This window comes from Lycorma delicatula, chromosome 6 (genome assembly GCF_047948215.1).
Source record: "Lycorma delicatula isolate Av1 chromosome 6, ASM4794821v1, whole genome shotgun sequence".
NCBI classification, from domain to species: Eukaryota; Metazoa; Arthropoda; class Insecta; order Hemiptera; family Fulgoridae; genus Lycorma; species Lycorma delicatula.
The window spans coordinates 103,980,849-103,996,416 of record NC_134460.1 but is presented as its reverse complement, the minus strand read 5'-3'; the positions used below and the strand labels follow the sequence as shown (position 1 = coordinate 103,996,416).

Genomic DNA, 15,568 nt, shown 5'->3' with positions numbered 1-15,568 from the left:
CTTTCTGTTACAGCCCTCACACATTACTCAAAATTGGAAGTGCATTATTCAGTACTGAAAGAAATTTAACATTTTTTGAAATTTAATGGTAATTAGAAACCTTCAATTTAAGACTGTATTTATCTGTTAGATAAACCACATGTTAAAAGATGAGGAACCACCAGTTTAACACAAAATATACCCATTACTAAAGAGAATTCCTTTGGTTTTAGGTTAAATAAACATTTAATACAAAACAATGATTTCATTTAATTAAACAATTATTGATTTTAATATAAACTGTAAATTTAAAGATTTCTTAAGAATTATTATATAAATAAATTAACAATGTATATTACTTTATTTACTTAACAGTTAATGATTTTTAACCTGTACAATAAGAAATATTTTCTCATAGAACTCATATCAAATACACTGGCTGATGGAGATAAGAAAACTGTTAGCCAAAATTGATTAAACTTAAGGGTGAAATAATCATAACATGTCAAGAAAGAAGCAAAGAACCTGAAATTTTAACATAAATATTGACAAATATGTAGATGTGCCTACTGCAGCTTCAGCTTTATAGTAAACTTTCTGTACATTTTCTAATATTGAAGTATAATTCAAAGAGTTTTCATACAATGGACTGTTAGAAAGAATTCTAATTGGCAGTTAAATTGTACAAAATATTCTAATGAATATAAGGGCAAACACCTCATAAAACAAATTATTACAACTAACTGAAACAAAAAGAAATTATCAATGTCTGGGGACAAATTATTCAAAATTAAATGTTTTGAAGCATTAAAACGTAACAGTTAATATGTATTTATAAGCTTATCAGTATTTAAAAATTTCAGTGTTTAGTAAATAAAATCTAACAGGTAGATTTTATTTACTAAACACTGAAATTTTTAATTAAAGTAAATTAAGCTTTAGAATGCTTCTTTAGAGATTAAAAGATACAATTACTAACAATATTATACTAAACATCAAAAACAATTAAAAAAACCAAAACATTTACCCCTTCCTGCAATAAAATAAATTTAGCTAAAACAGGTGTGTTTGGCAAGTCTAAATTGATCACTTAGTTAATGATCAAAACATATTTCTACTAATTTGAAAGTGTATTATCAACTATACTTCGACATAAGATCTACCGGTAAATCTGAAATAAATTCAATGATGTTTTAAATAATAGCAATTTGATGCAAAATTATTCAAAAATGATTATCTATATAATATTTTATACTATTTCTCAAATCTTAAAGAATAATAATACAAAATACAAATATTACATTTTTATAAAAATTATCAATAATTGAAATTTACTATATACAAACTATGAAAGAGGAACTTTTAAGCAAAGTAGTGTAGCAAAACCCTGCATAACAATGAAAGTATGTAACAATTTTAAAATAACTATAAAAAATATAACAATATTATAAAATAAATATAAAATCATTAACTACAGAACAGTGAGATCTAAACACAATGTAAATGAACTAATACCAATTTAATATGATTAATATAAAAAAAACACTGGATAAAATGATTTTGCATAATTTCAGTTCCAATACGAATTACATTACAAAAAGTTTATTTTTTAAATTTAACAGTTTTAATAAATATACAGACAACACTCTATATATATATATATATATATATATATATATATATATAATTATTATTACCATATTCTATAAACCACAACAAAAATATATCTTATTTGGCACCAAAACAATAAGAGCGTTACTTGTAAATTACAAGACAAGTTTGTGATACTCTTTATACTTGCTGTGAAACACAAGACTAATCATTTAATAAAGAAATACAAGATACTGATGGAAAAAATATAAAGAAAATTATTACGTAATACTGGCAACTAATAACAAATTTTAACTGATATATGTTAAATAAATAATAACACGTTATAAAAAAGTAACATTAAATATTATTTAATTTTTAAATGTTTGGGAGCTAGATATGATGGTAAACTCTTACAGCCTTACTGTTCCATTATAAATAGAAACATGTAGGTCAACAGTTTATTTTGAGATAAAAAACTTAGGTCTAATAATTGTGTTTTTATCTTTCTAACCTTCTGACCCAATAAGATCCAGTATGGTACGATAAACTGGGAATGCAATTTCCATTTGGGTGGGTGGCGATTACATGGTATTACCAGATACAAAGGCTAAAGGCTACATAGTCAAAGCTACTGTACATGATTTAAGAAAAAATATATATATTTTAACTTAGCAAAAACAGTTCTTTTGTTATTGGTTTTTGTCCATATTCCCTCTGATATCTCAAAGAAATAAGTATAAAAACCGTTCATTACCAAGAGTACAGAATTCAATAATGCTTCTTACCTTATGCTTATTATTTTGTTCTAATAGAGCTTTCGAGGTTTTTCATCATCATCAGTTAAACTTTTTCTTTCAAATCACACATTAAATTCAAACCATTAAAATTATAACATATAAAAATATGTAGTCATAAATATTAACAAATATAAAATAAAAAAAATGTATGTATAACTAGCCACATAAAAAAAAAATTACTTTTTTAATATTTATAACTATATATTTTTATATGTTATAATTTTAATGTTTTAAATTTAACGAGTGATTTGAAAGAAAAAGTTTAACTGATGATGAGGGAATACCTTGAAACCTTGAAAGCACGCTATTAGAAAAAAATAATAAGCATAAGGTAAGAAACATTACTCTGTACTCTCAGTGGTAAACAGTTTTTATACTTTTGTCTTTGATATACATATATATAGAGCAAAAAAAAGAATAAATTAATTAATTGAGAAAGAGTCTATCTATTTCATGTAAACCAGTGATCACCTTATCATGTATATGGTTACAACAGATCTAAAATAGTTTACTTGAAAGTTATTATAGTATGTGGTGTACTTTGGATTTAGTCAACAGCAAAACTGAATCTTTAAAATCTAACTCTATGATGTAACTGGTTCTAGTTGATTTTGTTCCACAAAATCTGTAACATCTCTGAACCATCTCAGAAAATACAAAGTGTGAAGGAAGGACAAAATGCCAATAATAAGTTACATTTAATGAATAAGCTCCCATAACATTAAATGTTATAGCACTGAAGTGAACAAATTTAGTTGTCACTTGCTGTTGGAAATAGTTAATGATAAGACAGTTATAGAAGAATAAGGAATGATGATGTATTATCAAGGATCAAGGAAGAGAGGAAGCTTAACAGCAACAATAAGAAATAGGAAAGGTTGGTTGGGACATAAATTGCAAACAGACTGCCTGCTAAGAATGATAATCAAAGGGAAGATAGAAGGTAAATGAGGAAGGGAAAGAAGACAGATGGAATGCTGGAGGATATCAAGAACGGGAGAAGTTATACAGAAATGAAGGATGATGCTCAGGACTGAGAGAAGTAAAGACAGTTAATACAGCTATTGATTATTAAAAAAATTATAATCAATAAGGATAAAGTAAATAAACACCTCTGCACAAATACTATTACTACTAGTAAAGTTATGCCTAGTGAAAGCATAAATTTAAGAAGGATTCAGTTTAGTAAACAAGAAATAGAGCAAGTACAAAAGCTGTCATATCATGACTATTTAGTCAGACCAAAAAGAGAAACTAAGTTTTATAACTTACAAAAAATTAAACCTATTTTTGTTTCACAAATACTTTTTACTTCTAGTTTACTGTGAAATACATTTTTAAGAAAATTAATAAATAAAATTCAAAAAATATCAAAATTATTCATTTATTTAATAATATAGTGCATTGTAAACATTCACTCTGACTTAATTCCAAAAGGCCAAGCAAGAAACAAGGAAATATGCATCAATACTTTTTGTCACCTACAGAATGAAATCACAATCAAAATGTCCTGAAAATGGAAACAAGTGGGTGTTTTTTTCATGGAATGCACCAAATTTGATCCACACTGATCAAGGAGTGTCTTGTACTGCACAATGTAACATCTCTGTAACATTCACTACACTCTCTTGAGTTTGCATCCACTGATGTTTATTCTGTTCTTTCGTGAAATTGACTGAATGCATAGAGATACAAGGATTCTAAAGACATCATTGCCGATGAGATGAATCAGCTATAGATTTCAAAAAATATATTCCAGGAATATTCACAAAAATTTTATGACTGTTGGACAAAGTAAGTAGCTATCTAAGGAAATTTATTTGAAATAAATATAATGCTAGGCTTTTTAATATACAGTTTCTTTTAAGTAAATGTATTGCAGGAACATTTTTTCTACCTTGTACATTTTTAATACTTATTAACAAGTACAAAAGAAACATTTTGTTAACAAGTAACAAAGAGAATATCGAAAATCTTAAGTAGAAAAATCATAGTAACAGAATTAATTCACTCATATATTACAAAAGAAAATATGTTTCTCTTAGAAAGGTTTAAAAAAAATGTAAACTGTTTGTAAGAGAATGGATACACATTTTTATGAAACAGAATGACAATAAATAAATTTATTAATAATTTGTTTCCAATCTTCTTTAATAATCAATTCACATCATCACAATTTATGTTTAAAGTCCAGATATAAATATCCATTTCAAGTCTACTATAAAAACAACTGCATTTTTAGTGAAATAAAATTACATAAAACATAAGAACTGATCTTCCTTATACTTTATAATGTAAGTATATTAAACTTGTATAAGCTATAAAATAATAATAAAACAGTAATATACTGTTAAAAAATTTATTAACTGGATTTATTTACATTATTTGATAGCATTAGTGTCACAATATAAATTAAAGAATTCCACGCAAAAATTTTACAATTCCTTACAAAAATATTTTAAGTGTTACCTAGAACAAATCCGAGATAAAAATGCATTATTTTTTGGCAATGTAGAATATAAATTGTCTGTGGAGAATTGCTTAAATTACAATTTTTATATCTTCATGTTTTATATAAATGTGAAGTAAATTAACTGATTATTCTGATTTGTAAGTCAGTTTCGCTACTGGTGCATTATTCAAAAACAGGAAATCAATTTCAGTAAAATGTAGAAAAAAATTCTCTTAATACTCTACAGTATGTAAATAACTGTATCATAGAAACGAGCTAAGAATTTTTCTAATATCCAGTTAATATTACAATTTTATGTACCCTAAAAAATACTACATTCTTTAATAACCTTCCTGATATATATATATATATATATATATATATATATATATATATATATAAAATTATATGAAATATAAACCAACAAAACACAGTAATTACATAAGTTAAACTTATATTAATTTTGAAATATTTATAAACTTTATTTCAATATTATTTAACTGCTGTACATATTGGTGTTTTAGTTGTAAATAGAACTTCTAATACAGAAAAATTCTGGTTTTCTCTGATTTGATAAAGCATACGATGTTAGCTATAATTAAGAACATCTCTAACAGAGTTTATTATTCTGAGCTGCCTCAATTAAAGTGAAAATATAAAACAGCAATATATCAAATAAAAATTAAAATAATGATGAAGACTTACCAATAAATGCAAACAAATCCGATCAGTAACATTACAAATTTGCTCCTATGTAACAGTATAATAAACCAGATCATGTGATCCTGTTGTAAGTTGATTGTTTATCTCCTACACTCCCCTTTTCTGATCCTTCATTCTTACTGCCTTGAAAAGATAACAAAAGAAATTCTGGCATGCAATCATTCATCTATATTTATAGATTCTGGCATGCTGATCTCTTTGAATAGTTAGAAGGGACATAACCACCTTATTAGATCTCAAAGGATGGTGAGCGTCAGTGGAATTCCAAGTTTCTGCCAAGGGAAGTTTATCAATATAAAGTACTCATTAAAAAAAATTCACGATTCTTCATTTAATATTATCAGGGTTTGCTGTTTTCTTTTTTGCAAGATATTGACCTACTGAGTGAAAAAATTAATGCATTTAATAATATTAATTTCATTATTAAACATGTGGAAAAGACGGATGTTCATTCTTATGAAACCAGAAAACATTTACAATCTTTTGTTGCTAACTTTGGGTGAATTTGACATTTTTAATGGATGATAATATAAGTTTGACAATCTTTGGAAGGATTTATATCACAGAATTTTATTAATACTAATTTAACAAAACTAAGGGACTGTCATAAAGTTATTTTTTTATAGAGAAAAAAAATAAAATTTCCTAAAATATATATGTTTTATTATTAGGCATTATTTATTATTTATTGTTAAAAGAAAAAAAAATGTTTGTTCATTTTATTTTTAACATGTTTCAACATTATTTTGTTTTTGGGAGAAACTTTATGGATTTTGCTGAACATAAAACAGTGGGAAAAACTCTTCAATTTATAAATAAAAGATAACATTACCTTTTAAAATAAAAAAATATTATAGTTATTTAATCAGTATAATTAAATAGTATTTAAAAAAAAAAAATATATATATATAAAACAGAGCGTATCACTTAATTATAATTAAAAATGAAACAAATAAAACCTGAATTGATAAATACACCACCAAGTAGTTCAACGAAAATATGACTACAATGTACACCGTACTCATACAATCATCGTTGAACATTTTAAAAGACTAGGATTTTGTAAATTAACATAAATTTGTAAACTAACAACTCTAGAAACATAAACCAATACGCAAATTTAATTATAGAACAACTAACAAAATTAAAAGCAGAATTAATTAAAAACTTATATTAATTAACCTAAAAAGAATAATAAATTATGACAAAATAAAAAAAATTACCCAATAACTTTGGTGTTTTGTAACATAATTAACATTAAACTTAATTATCTAACTTAAAATACTGATTATTTTTTCAGTAAATATTTAAAAAATTACAGCTAAAATTCCGTTTATTGTACTTCATATTAACTTAATTGAACATGTAATAAAAATAAAATTGTACTGGAATATATAAAATTTAAAACAATAAAGATCTTGAATTTTTTTTTGTTATGAAAGGGCAGTCATCAACAGCTATAGGGACATTAGTTGCCTGTGGAAATTGGTAGCATGTGAAAAGAGGCCAAGCCTCACCAGAATTTGAAACTGGGATCTTTGTACAAAACCACTGGGTTGGACTAGTGGTCATTGTCATAAATCAACTATTTTTGAAGTCAAGAGTTCTCAGGTTCAAATCCTAATAAAGATAGTTGCTTTTTATTACTTTCTTTGGTGGTTGGGTTTCAATTAATTACACAAGTCTCAGAAATGATCAGCCTGTTTTTAAGACAATACGTTTACCAGTACAGTTACATTACAATAAGTTGCTAATGATTTTAATTGTTATGCGACTATAAAAGTTTGGTTTCCATATAATTTAAAAGAGCCTTTCTTTTTTTTCTAGAAATAAATCTAAAAATACAGAAAATCTTCAATAAAAACAGTATTTGTGTTTTTTTGAGGATACCATAAAATAATATATTTATTACTCAACACTAAGAGTTACGTAATAAGTCTTAATTTATTAATCCTCTAACTTAAGCAGTTTTTTAACTCTATATTTATCATTGACATTTTTAATGAATAATATAAGTTTGACAATTTATGAAAAGATCTATATCACAGAATTTTACTAATATTATTTTTACAAAGCTAGGGGAGTGTCATAAAACCATTCTTGGATTTTTAGTTGAAATGGGTCTGCATAATTTCAGTTAAACACATTATTACAAAGAGAACAAAAATATTAGAAGGGTTTAACCATAGGTTTTTAGGAAAAATAAAATTTTTCCTAATTTTTGTGATATAGAAATTGCACATATGTAAAACATAGCTTTCCATTTTATTCCAGTTAGGTCTGAAGAGGAGTTATTTTTATCAACATTATTTTATAAATTTATGAACATAAATTATTAAAATAAAGATGTGCAAATCTATCAATCTATCAATAGATCTTTCATATCTAAGGCTTTGGGTTTAGAATTCTTATCAGTACAGCAGCTATCACCAACAAGCTACAACTTATAGCTAAAAATTGTAATACATATTTTCACTGATTTATGATATTATTATAAGCTGACTATGGTTAAAATAACAATATATCTAATAAAAAATAATCTTTAAAAAATTGTCTACTTTTTGAACTTATAAATATGCTTCCAGAACTTTCCATTTTTATGATAAGGTTCTTTATTAATGGAATTGCAAATAAAGTAATTAGTAATAGAGCTTGTTCTGAAGTGATAAGGAATTATGTTATTAAATATGAGGTCAAGTAATGTATTTGATCTGCCTAATGTTAATTCAGCCTGCCCTAAGGATTGGGAGCCTAGCTGAATAAGAGGTGTCCCAAATAAGCAGTCGTGGACAAGCAGTGGCAGGACCTGGGGTGTGATGGGTACTACCAAGGGGAAGGGTCAGTGCACCTAAAAAATACTACTAAGCCGGTAATGGTCTTGTAATATGGCAAGATTTGACCACCAAGTCAACATTTCCCTCAAGTGCAGTGACCCATATTAAATCAGGAGCAGTGCATAAAAGGAGGGAACTGATAGACATTAGGGTGGTGAGTGAAGAAACAGTGGTTGGAGACCATAGGTTGGTAATAGCTAAGCTTAGATTTGGGAAAATTTGTAGTATGAAGGTTATGAGGGAAAGAAAAATTAAAATGTGGAAGTCGAAAGAAAACAAAATAAGGGAAGAATTTGAAGGAGGGATAAAGGAATGCTTACCTAATGAAGAAATAAAAGAGGTGGGGGTAAGAGTGGGAGTACTTCAAGAAGGCTATGGTGGGTATAGAAGACAAGGTATGAGGTAGAACCAGTGAGAAAAAAGAAAAGGAACCAAAGTGGTGGAATGTTGATATAAGGATGGCAGTTGAAAAGAAGAAGATGTTGATATAAGGATGGCAGTTGAAAAGAAGAAGATAGCATTAAGATATGGAGGAGACAAAACCATAACAACGAAGACAGAAATAAATATAGGGAAGAAAAAGGGGAATGTAAGAAAATTGTAAGCAGAGAAATGAGCAAATGTTGGAATGAGTTCATAGAGGAGGTGGAAAGGGACTCATAAGGGAATAAGAAAATGCTGTTTAGTGTTCATTAAAAGTAAAAGAAAAGAGAGAGAGGAGACAGACAAAAGGGGTAAAGTTTATTAAGAATAATCTAGGACATATGATAATACCCACCGGGTTGGTCTAGTGGTGAACGCGTCTTCCCAAATCAGCTGATTTGGAAGTTGAGAGTTCCAGCGTTCAAGTCCTAGTAAAGCCAGTTATTTTTACACGGACTTGAATACTAGATCGTGGATACCGGTGTTCTTTGGTGGTTGGGTTTCAATTAACCACACATCTCAGGTATGGTCGAACTGAGAATGTACAAGACTACACTTCATTCACATTCATACATATCATCCTCACTCATCCTCTGAAGTATTATCTAAACGGTAGTTACCGGAGGCTAAACAGGAAAAAAGTAGTAGGACATATGATAGTAAAGGAGGAAGAAATATTTTGTAGATTGAAAGAAGATTTTAGTAAACTCCTTAATTCAAATCGATTGGGACTAAGACGGGAGGAAATGGACAGGACATAGGTGAGGGAAATGGGGATAGAAGGATGATGTTAGGTAATGATGAAGGAGATAGAGGATGCTTTAAGAAAAATGAAAGCAGGCAAAGCACCAGAAGGAATTGATGAGGTCAGCACCGAGAATGTGAAGCATGCAGGAGTTTGTTGTTTACAGTGGCTAAAGAGACTGTTCATAAGTACAAAAAAAATGAAGATGGTTCCTAAAGACTGGAAAAGGGAATAATAATCCCCATATTTAAAACAGGGACAAGATGTTATGTAGTAATACAGAGTTTTTATATTACTTCCACACATAGCAAAGCTGTTAGAACGGGTATTGAAAAACCACATCTGAAGGAAGACTGAGCAGGGTTGGAAGAACAGATGGGATCCAGATATTATAGATCTACTGTAGATACAATATTTTCACTTAGAAGAGTGATAAGAAATTAGTAACTGCTTTTCTGGACAGAGTAAAGGCATTTGATAGCGTAGAATAGGGAAATTGTGTGGCAGGTGTTAGAAGAAAGAAATGTAGTATGTAGTTTAGTGTTGAGAAGAGTACAATAATTGTGCAAGACACATCATCTGTGCAAGACAGAAAAAAGGGAAATTCAGTGGACATAGCTATGAATGATAGAAAAATAGAAAATGTAAGAGTTTACTTATCTAGGAACAGTTTCTCTAAAGACAGGAGAATGGTTAAAGAAATAGGTATAAGAGTACAAAAGGTAAGTGGATTTTATCGAGTATAACAAGTCAAGTCTGAAACAAGGAGTTACCTTTATAATGTACAAGTTATGTATAAAGCCTACTTTGTGTCAATTCATCCCTATACAGCAGAAAGCTGGACAGGAGGTAGAAATATGGAGGGTCAAGTACAGGCAGCAGAAATGAAATTTAAAAGAAGCATAGTAGGGAAGACAAGAAGGGAAAGGGTAAGGGCAGTATGAGTAGAGAGAAACTGAGATTGGGAAGCCTTGTTGAGACAACTGGAAAATCAAAGCTCAAATGGTTTGGGCATATTGAAAGGATGGATAAGAAAACATTATCAAACAGGATGCTACATGCAAAGGAAAAAGTAGAAAAAAGACCAAGTGTGCTAGAGAGGGGATTTAGTGAAAGTAATGGAAGAAGGATGGTTCGTGGATTGAGAAAGGTGGAGAAATTTTGTAGATGGCACAACCTTCTACAAGAATTAAAGCGAACTAAAAATGATAATGAATGTTAATTCATTTAATACATTTTTTTTTGTCAAAACCTTAGTAAATTTCATATCTTTCAGGTGTATAGAGTTTATAGCATAAGTATACAATTTGCATGTTGTTATAAATATCTTTTTGTTTATGACCTGCTTTAATATGGAAATGTGCAAAGATTGATTTTTATGATGTGTGTAGTTCTATTATTTTCTTTAAATCTAAAGATGAATGTGTTCAGTTTACCTAGCGTAGTTTATAACAATTACAGCAGTTTTTGAACATATCTGGGATGCTGTGTACATTAGTACATCAGGTAATCTTGGATATTTTAATTTTTGTTTTGAAAGCAATAAAAACCTTCCGTGAAAGTACTAATATTGTCAATTATATTATATCGGTGTTGGTTGATGAATAACACAATACTTTTCGGTAGCACATGACGTTTTTGCTACAAGATTTTTTTAATTTTCTACAGTACTTTAACATGATTTCTATAAGTACTGATTTGTATCCTTGTATGTTAGCTACATTTTATAGTGTTGAATTCTTGATTCAAGTTTTCAGCTGACACAGGTATGTTATAGGTGAGTAACACAGAAAAAAAGCTACACTTCAGATGAAGCTGATCTGTGAAATATCTCGATAAAAGTATTTATTTTTCATGTTAAGCAACAAATTAATGTAGCGTTTCTGTGAAAAACAATATGTCATATACTGTATACCGTTTTCATTCAGTAGGGAAACAGAGTAACACTTTATGATACTGTCATATTTTTCTAATATTAGACTGCTGATTTTATAGAAAGGGTAAGAGCTGATTAATAAGTATCCCACCACAAGTTGACAGATACTTTTACCAGACTTGTTAGTAAGGAAGGTTAGACTTGTTTAGTAGGATTGGGGCTTACTAGAATAAATTATTTCTTTATCATAATACAAAACTTGTAATAATATAAAACAGGCATTTAAAATTAGACAACGGTAGAATGGTGTATTTCATATCAATTCAGAATACTGTTTTGAAAGTAAATTATGATATAATGTGTCACTGATAAAAATGGCAGAAGGAAATGGATACTGGAATGAAATGAAGAGATAAGAGAGGCCTACACTAAGAAACGAGGCTTGGTTTCAATGGTACTATTTAGCTTATTTGTAGAACTTTTAACTGATTTTTGTGATATGATTATACATAGGAACCTATAAAAATATATACTATATTATTGGATTTAGAAACTAGTAAAGGCTTATTATTATTACTACAAGGAAACTTAAGGACTTTGGTTAACTTCCTTTATTAATTTTTCATTTCTTTCCATAAAACATTATCCTCCCAGTGCCACCCACTGTTTAAATAAAATGTGAATGAGTAGAAAAACTAATTCACACTTAATGTAAGTAATAAATTACTTAACCTAATGTAAGTAAATAATTAAAGGAAAAATAGTAATACTAATAAAAAAAGAAAATTTTGTAACTTTGTTATAACTTTCTTCCTAGATCCTAGTAAATATCTGCCCTAATTTTAACATGTTTATTTATCTAAAACTTAACTGAATCTGAACAAAACAACATGTATTATACAAAATGATCTTATTTATATACATTTTAATAAGATTTCTGCAGAAATTGGACTAGCATAATTAAAGATTACAAACAAGCATTTTATCTCATTAAAACTAATAAAAAAATATTCATAATTTCTATTAATATTAGATATACTCTAAAATACCTGTAGTTATTTAAAAATGAAAATAATATAATAGAGAGATAACATTAATTCAAAGCTATGCTTAAGTAACAAAATACAGTACATAAAAATATTTACAACAAAAAAACTACTTTCTATTTATAAAATAGCTAATTGATTTTCAAAACTGATTTTTTGTAATTAAGAAGGTAAAATTTTGTTAAATTTGTAAGTTAAAATAACTCAGTTCCCTTTTGTTTTCTTCTGATTATGACAATTTGTTGAAACCTTTGTGATGATGTAACACCATAGAAAAAATATAAATGAGTCAAATTTTGTAGAAATGGAAAATGTATGTGTGCATGTGTAGGTTTAAGATGGTGTGAATAATGTATTATGTTGATAAAATTGAAGTTAGGATTTTGATCCAAACTGCTTTCAATTTGATAAGTAAACATTTTTAAACAAAACATTTAAAAAGTTTTTACAATTGTTTTATAATTCAGAATATTAGGCACACTTAACATTCTAAAACTTACTGCTGAAAGGACTAAAAAAAAAATTAAATTTTTTAATATTTTAAAAACAATAATACAATTTTTCGTTGTGAAATACTAATCTATTTTCACATAATTTTATCATCTAAAGCCAACATATTCATATAATTTAAAAAATGTTTTCAGAATTTAGCACTTCATTCACATAATTGGCTACTATTTTAGAACAGGCATAGGGATTCCATATTAATTTGTACACTAAACATCACTTCAAAAGGATAAAAAGAGGTATAAAAGCATCAATATACAAGAGTATACTTACACATAACACAGTTATTGATAAATAGACTCCACAGATTACACAAGGGAGGATCACCCAAAACTACTTTTTTTTTTTTTTTTAATTGATAATTTTCAACAAACTTTCTGTTATTGGTGATCCTAAGATTATAAGGCACTCAACTTTCTATAAATAACGGTAGTGCCTAAAAAATCATTAATACAGTATGGCCAACATAAACAATGCTTTACAATCTCAGAATACCTATCTATGAGAAGGATAAAAATCTTATTCAGCTAACACATACTTTAAATTATTGTAAGTTACTTACAAATACATTGCTTTTTGTTGAGTCTATTATCCGGAATTCTGAAAATGAATTCTATTTATAACTATTGTCATGATGAACATCTATAAAGAAATAAAACAAATAATAAATAAAGACATCCTCAAAAATTCTGGGAAAACAAACACGAAAATAAAATGGAAAGAATTAGTCTTTTAATACAATATAATTACTTGCTTGAAACTTAAGATATAATAAAAATGTATAACAATAATATTAGGGTTTTCAAAATCATAATCACAACTTTCATAATTCATAATTCCAGTCACAAAACTCAGTCCTAACTCATTTAAGTACTACAAAACTTTTAAAAGATAAATATAAATTTAAAAGTAAATAATTTAACTTACACAAATAAACGTTTTAAATAAAAATTAAAACAATAAAATATCTGTCATAATATTAATGTCTAATATTAACATATTGTATCAATACAATGCAAATAATACATTTAAACAATAAATTTGTTTGTATAATAATAACAATAAATATAGTAATAAAATTACAAATCTAAAACTAAATAAAAATTATTATTTATTAAAATAACAAATAAACTAATTAATAATTATTAAAATTTAAAATATTTAACACTTATTATAACTTTATAAACAACAACACTGAACTATTTATCTATCTATGTCATATATATTTAATAAAGAATATTATTTATTACTAACTAACTATCTGATCAACACAATATATTACTATGTTTGTTTTGTACCACGTTAATGGGTAACTTCATTCAAGTATATGGTTCTAGTTAATCATTCAATAATAAAAATTTATTTATTTTGGTTGGTTTAATACGGTACAGGTTACAGATAAACAATTTATAATATTATTTACATATTATAATTACATAACAGATTAAATTATAGTACTCACTATATTATAAATATATACAAATATATAACATATAAGCTCAGCTATATTGAGTGATGAACGCAGTAGTGTTTTCAATAACAATACGACGAACACCAGGCCATAACCAATGAACAGCAGCACGAATACGCCCATACAACCACGAGAATATATCCAGTTTATATACCAGGCCACAGCAATGCTTCACATAATCGGTTAACATAACAGTCAAGGAAAATAATAAATAAAAAATAAACAATTGAAATAATTATGTTATGGAATTTTCATGTTAAGTAGCCTTTAATGATTAAAATATTACTTACACAGATTGCCCAGAAATATCTATAAATAGTGCTTCCAAACTACAATTATCAATAATCCAATGAATCTGTATAAAAACATTACATCATTATATAACAATTACATGCATCTCTAATTAACTGTTGTATCATTTTGAAAACGTGAAAAACCAATATAGAAGAAATTAGGCATGATTCTCATGCAAGAGAATCATCATATAATCATATCATGTTATACCAGTGTTCAAAGGCAATTAAGAGAATATTACTGATGTAAATCTGTGAACTGTGGTGCAAAGACATTTGGGTGCTCCATCACAGTAATGCTCTCACCCAGTTTAAAATCATATGTGGGTTTTTCTATTGTAACAAGATGATCATCTCTCCACATTGCACCCTCATAGAGTTTGGTGAACAGCAACTTGTTCCTTTTCCTCAATATGAAGGTCTACTTTTTGCCATCATATATGAGAACCACCATGAGTTGGGTAAGGTGATAGTCATTTAAAGAACATTTTAACAGTACAAGAAATACTGAAGTGGAATACTATGACTACTAAGAGCTGCAAAAAGGAATTATTTTTAAGAGAATTATAACTGCTAGAATAGAAAAAATAGTGATAAAAATATATAATTCAATTTAAACCCATATCTTATTACACAAATTAGTTTATAAATAACAGATACGAAAAATAAATTGACTTTCCGGAAAGTTATTAGAATTTTATCAGCACTATTACAGTTGCAAAACAGCCAGTACCTGCAAAAAAGTAAATATGATAAATAGAACTTTTATTTTTTTATGGTTGTTTATTTTTATTTTACTTTGCTTCTGTAACTATTCTGTGGATTTAAT

The 15,568-nt window shown here is 27.4% G+C and overlaps 1 protein-coding gene across 3 annotated transcripts in view; it reads right to left on the bottom strand.

Annotated features, from left to right (window-relative positions):
* Naa60 (N-alpha-acetyltransferase 60) overlaps positions 1-15,568 on the bottom strand; it is a 46,236-nt gene that overhangs the window by 7,007 nt on the left and 23,661 nt on the right. For 2 of the 3 annotated variants that reach the window (XM_075368266.1, XM_075368264.1), the window contains exon 6: positions 6,304-14,628. In XM_075368266.1, coding sequence (XP_075224381.1) covers positions 14,475-14,628 — 154 coding nt within the window. In that variant the 3' untranslated portion in view covers positions 6,304-14,474. Of the gene's footprint in view, positions 1-6,303; positions 14,629-15,568 lie in introns of those variants that run through there. The other variant, XM_075368265.1, reaches the window with a different exon arrangement.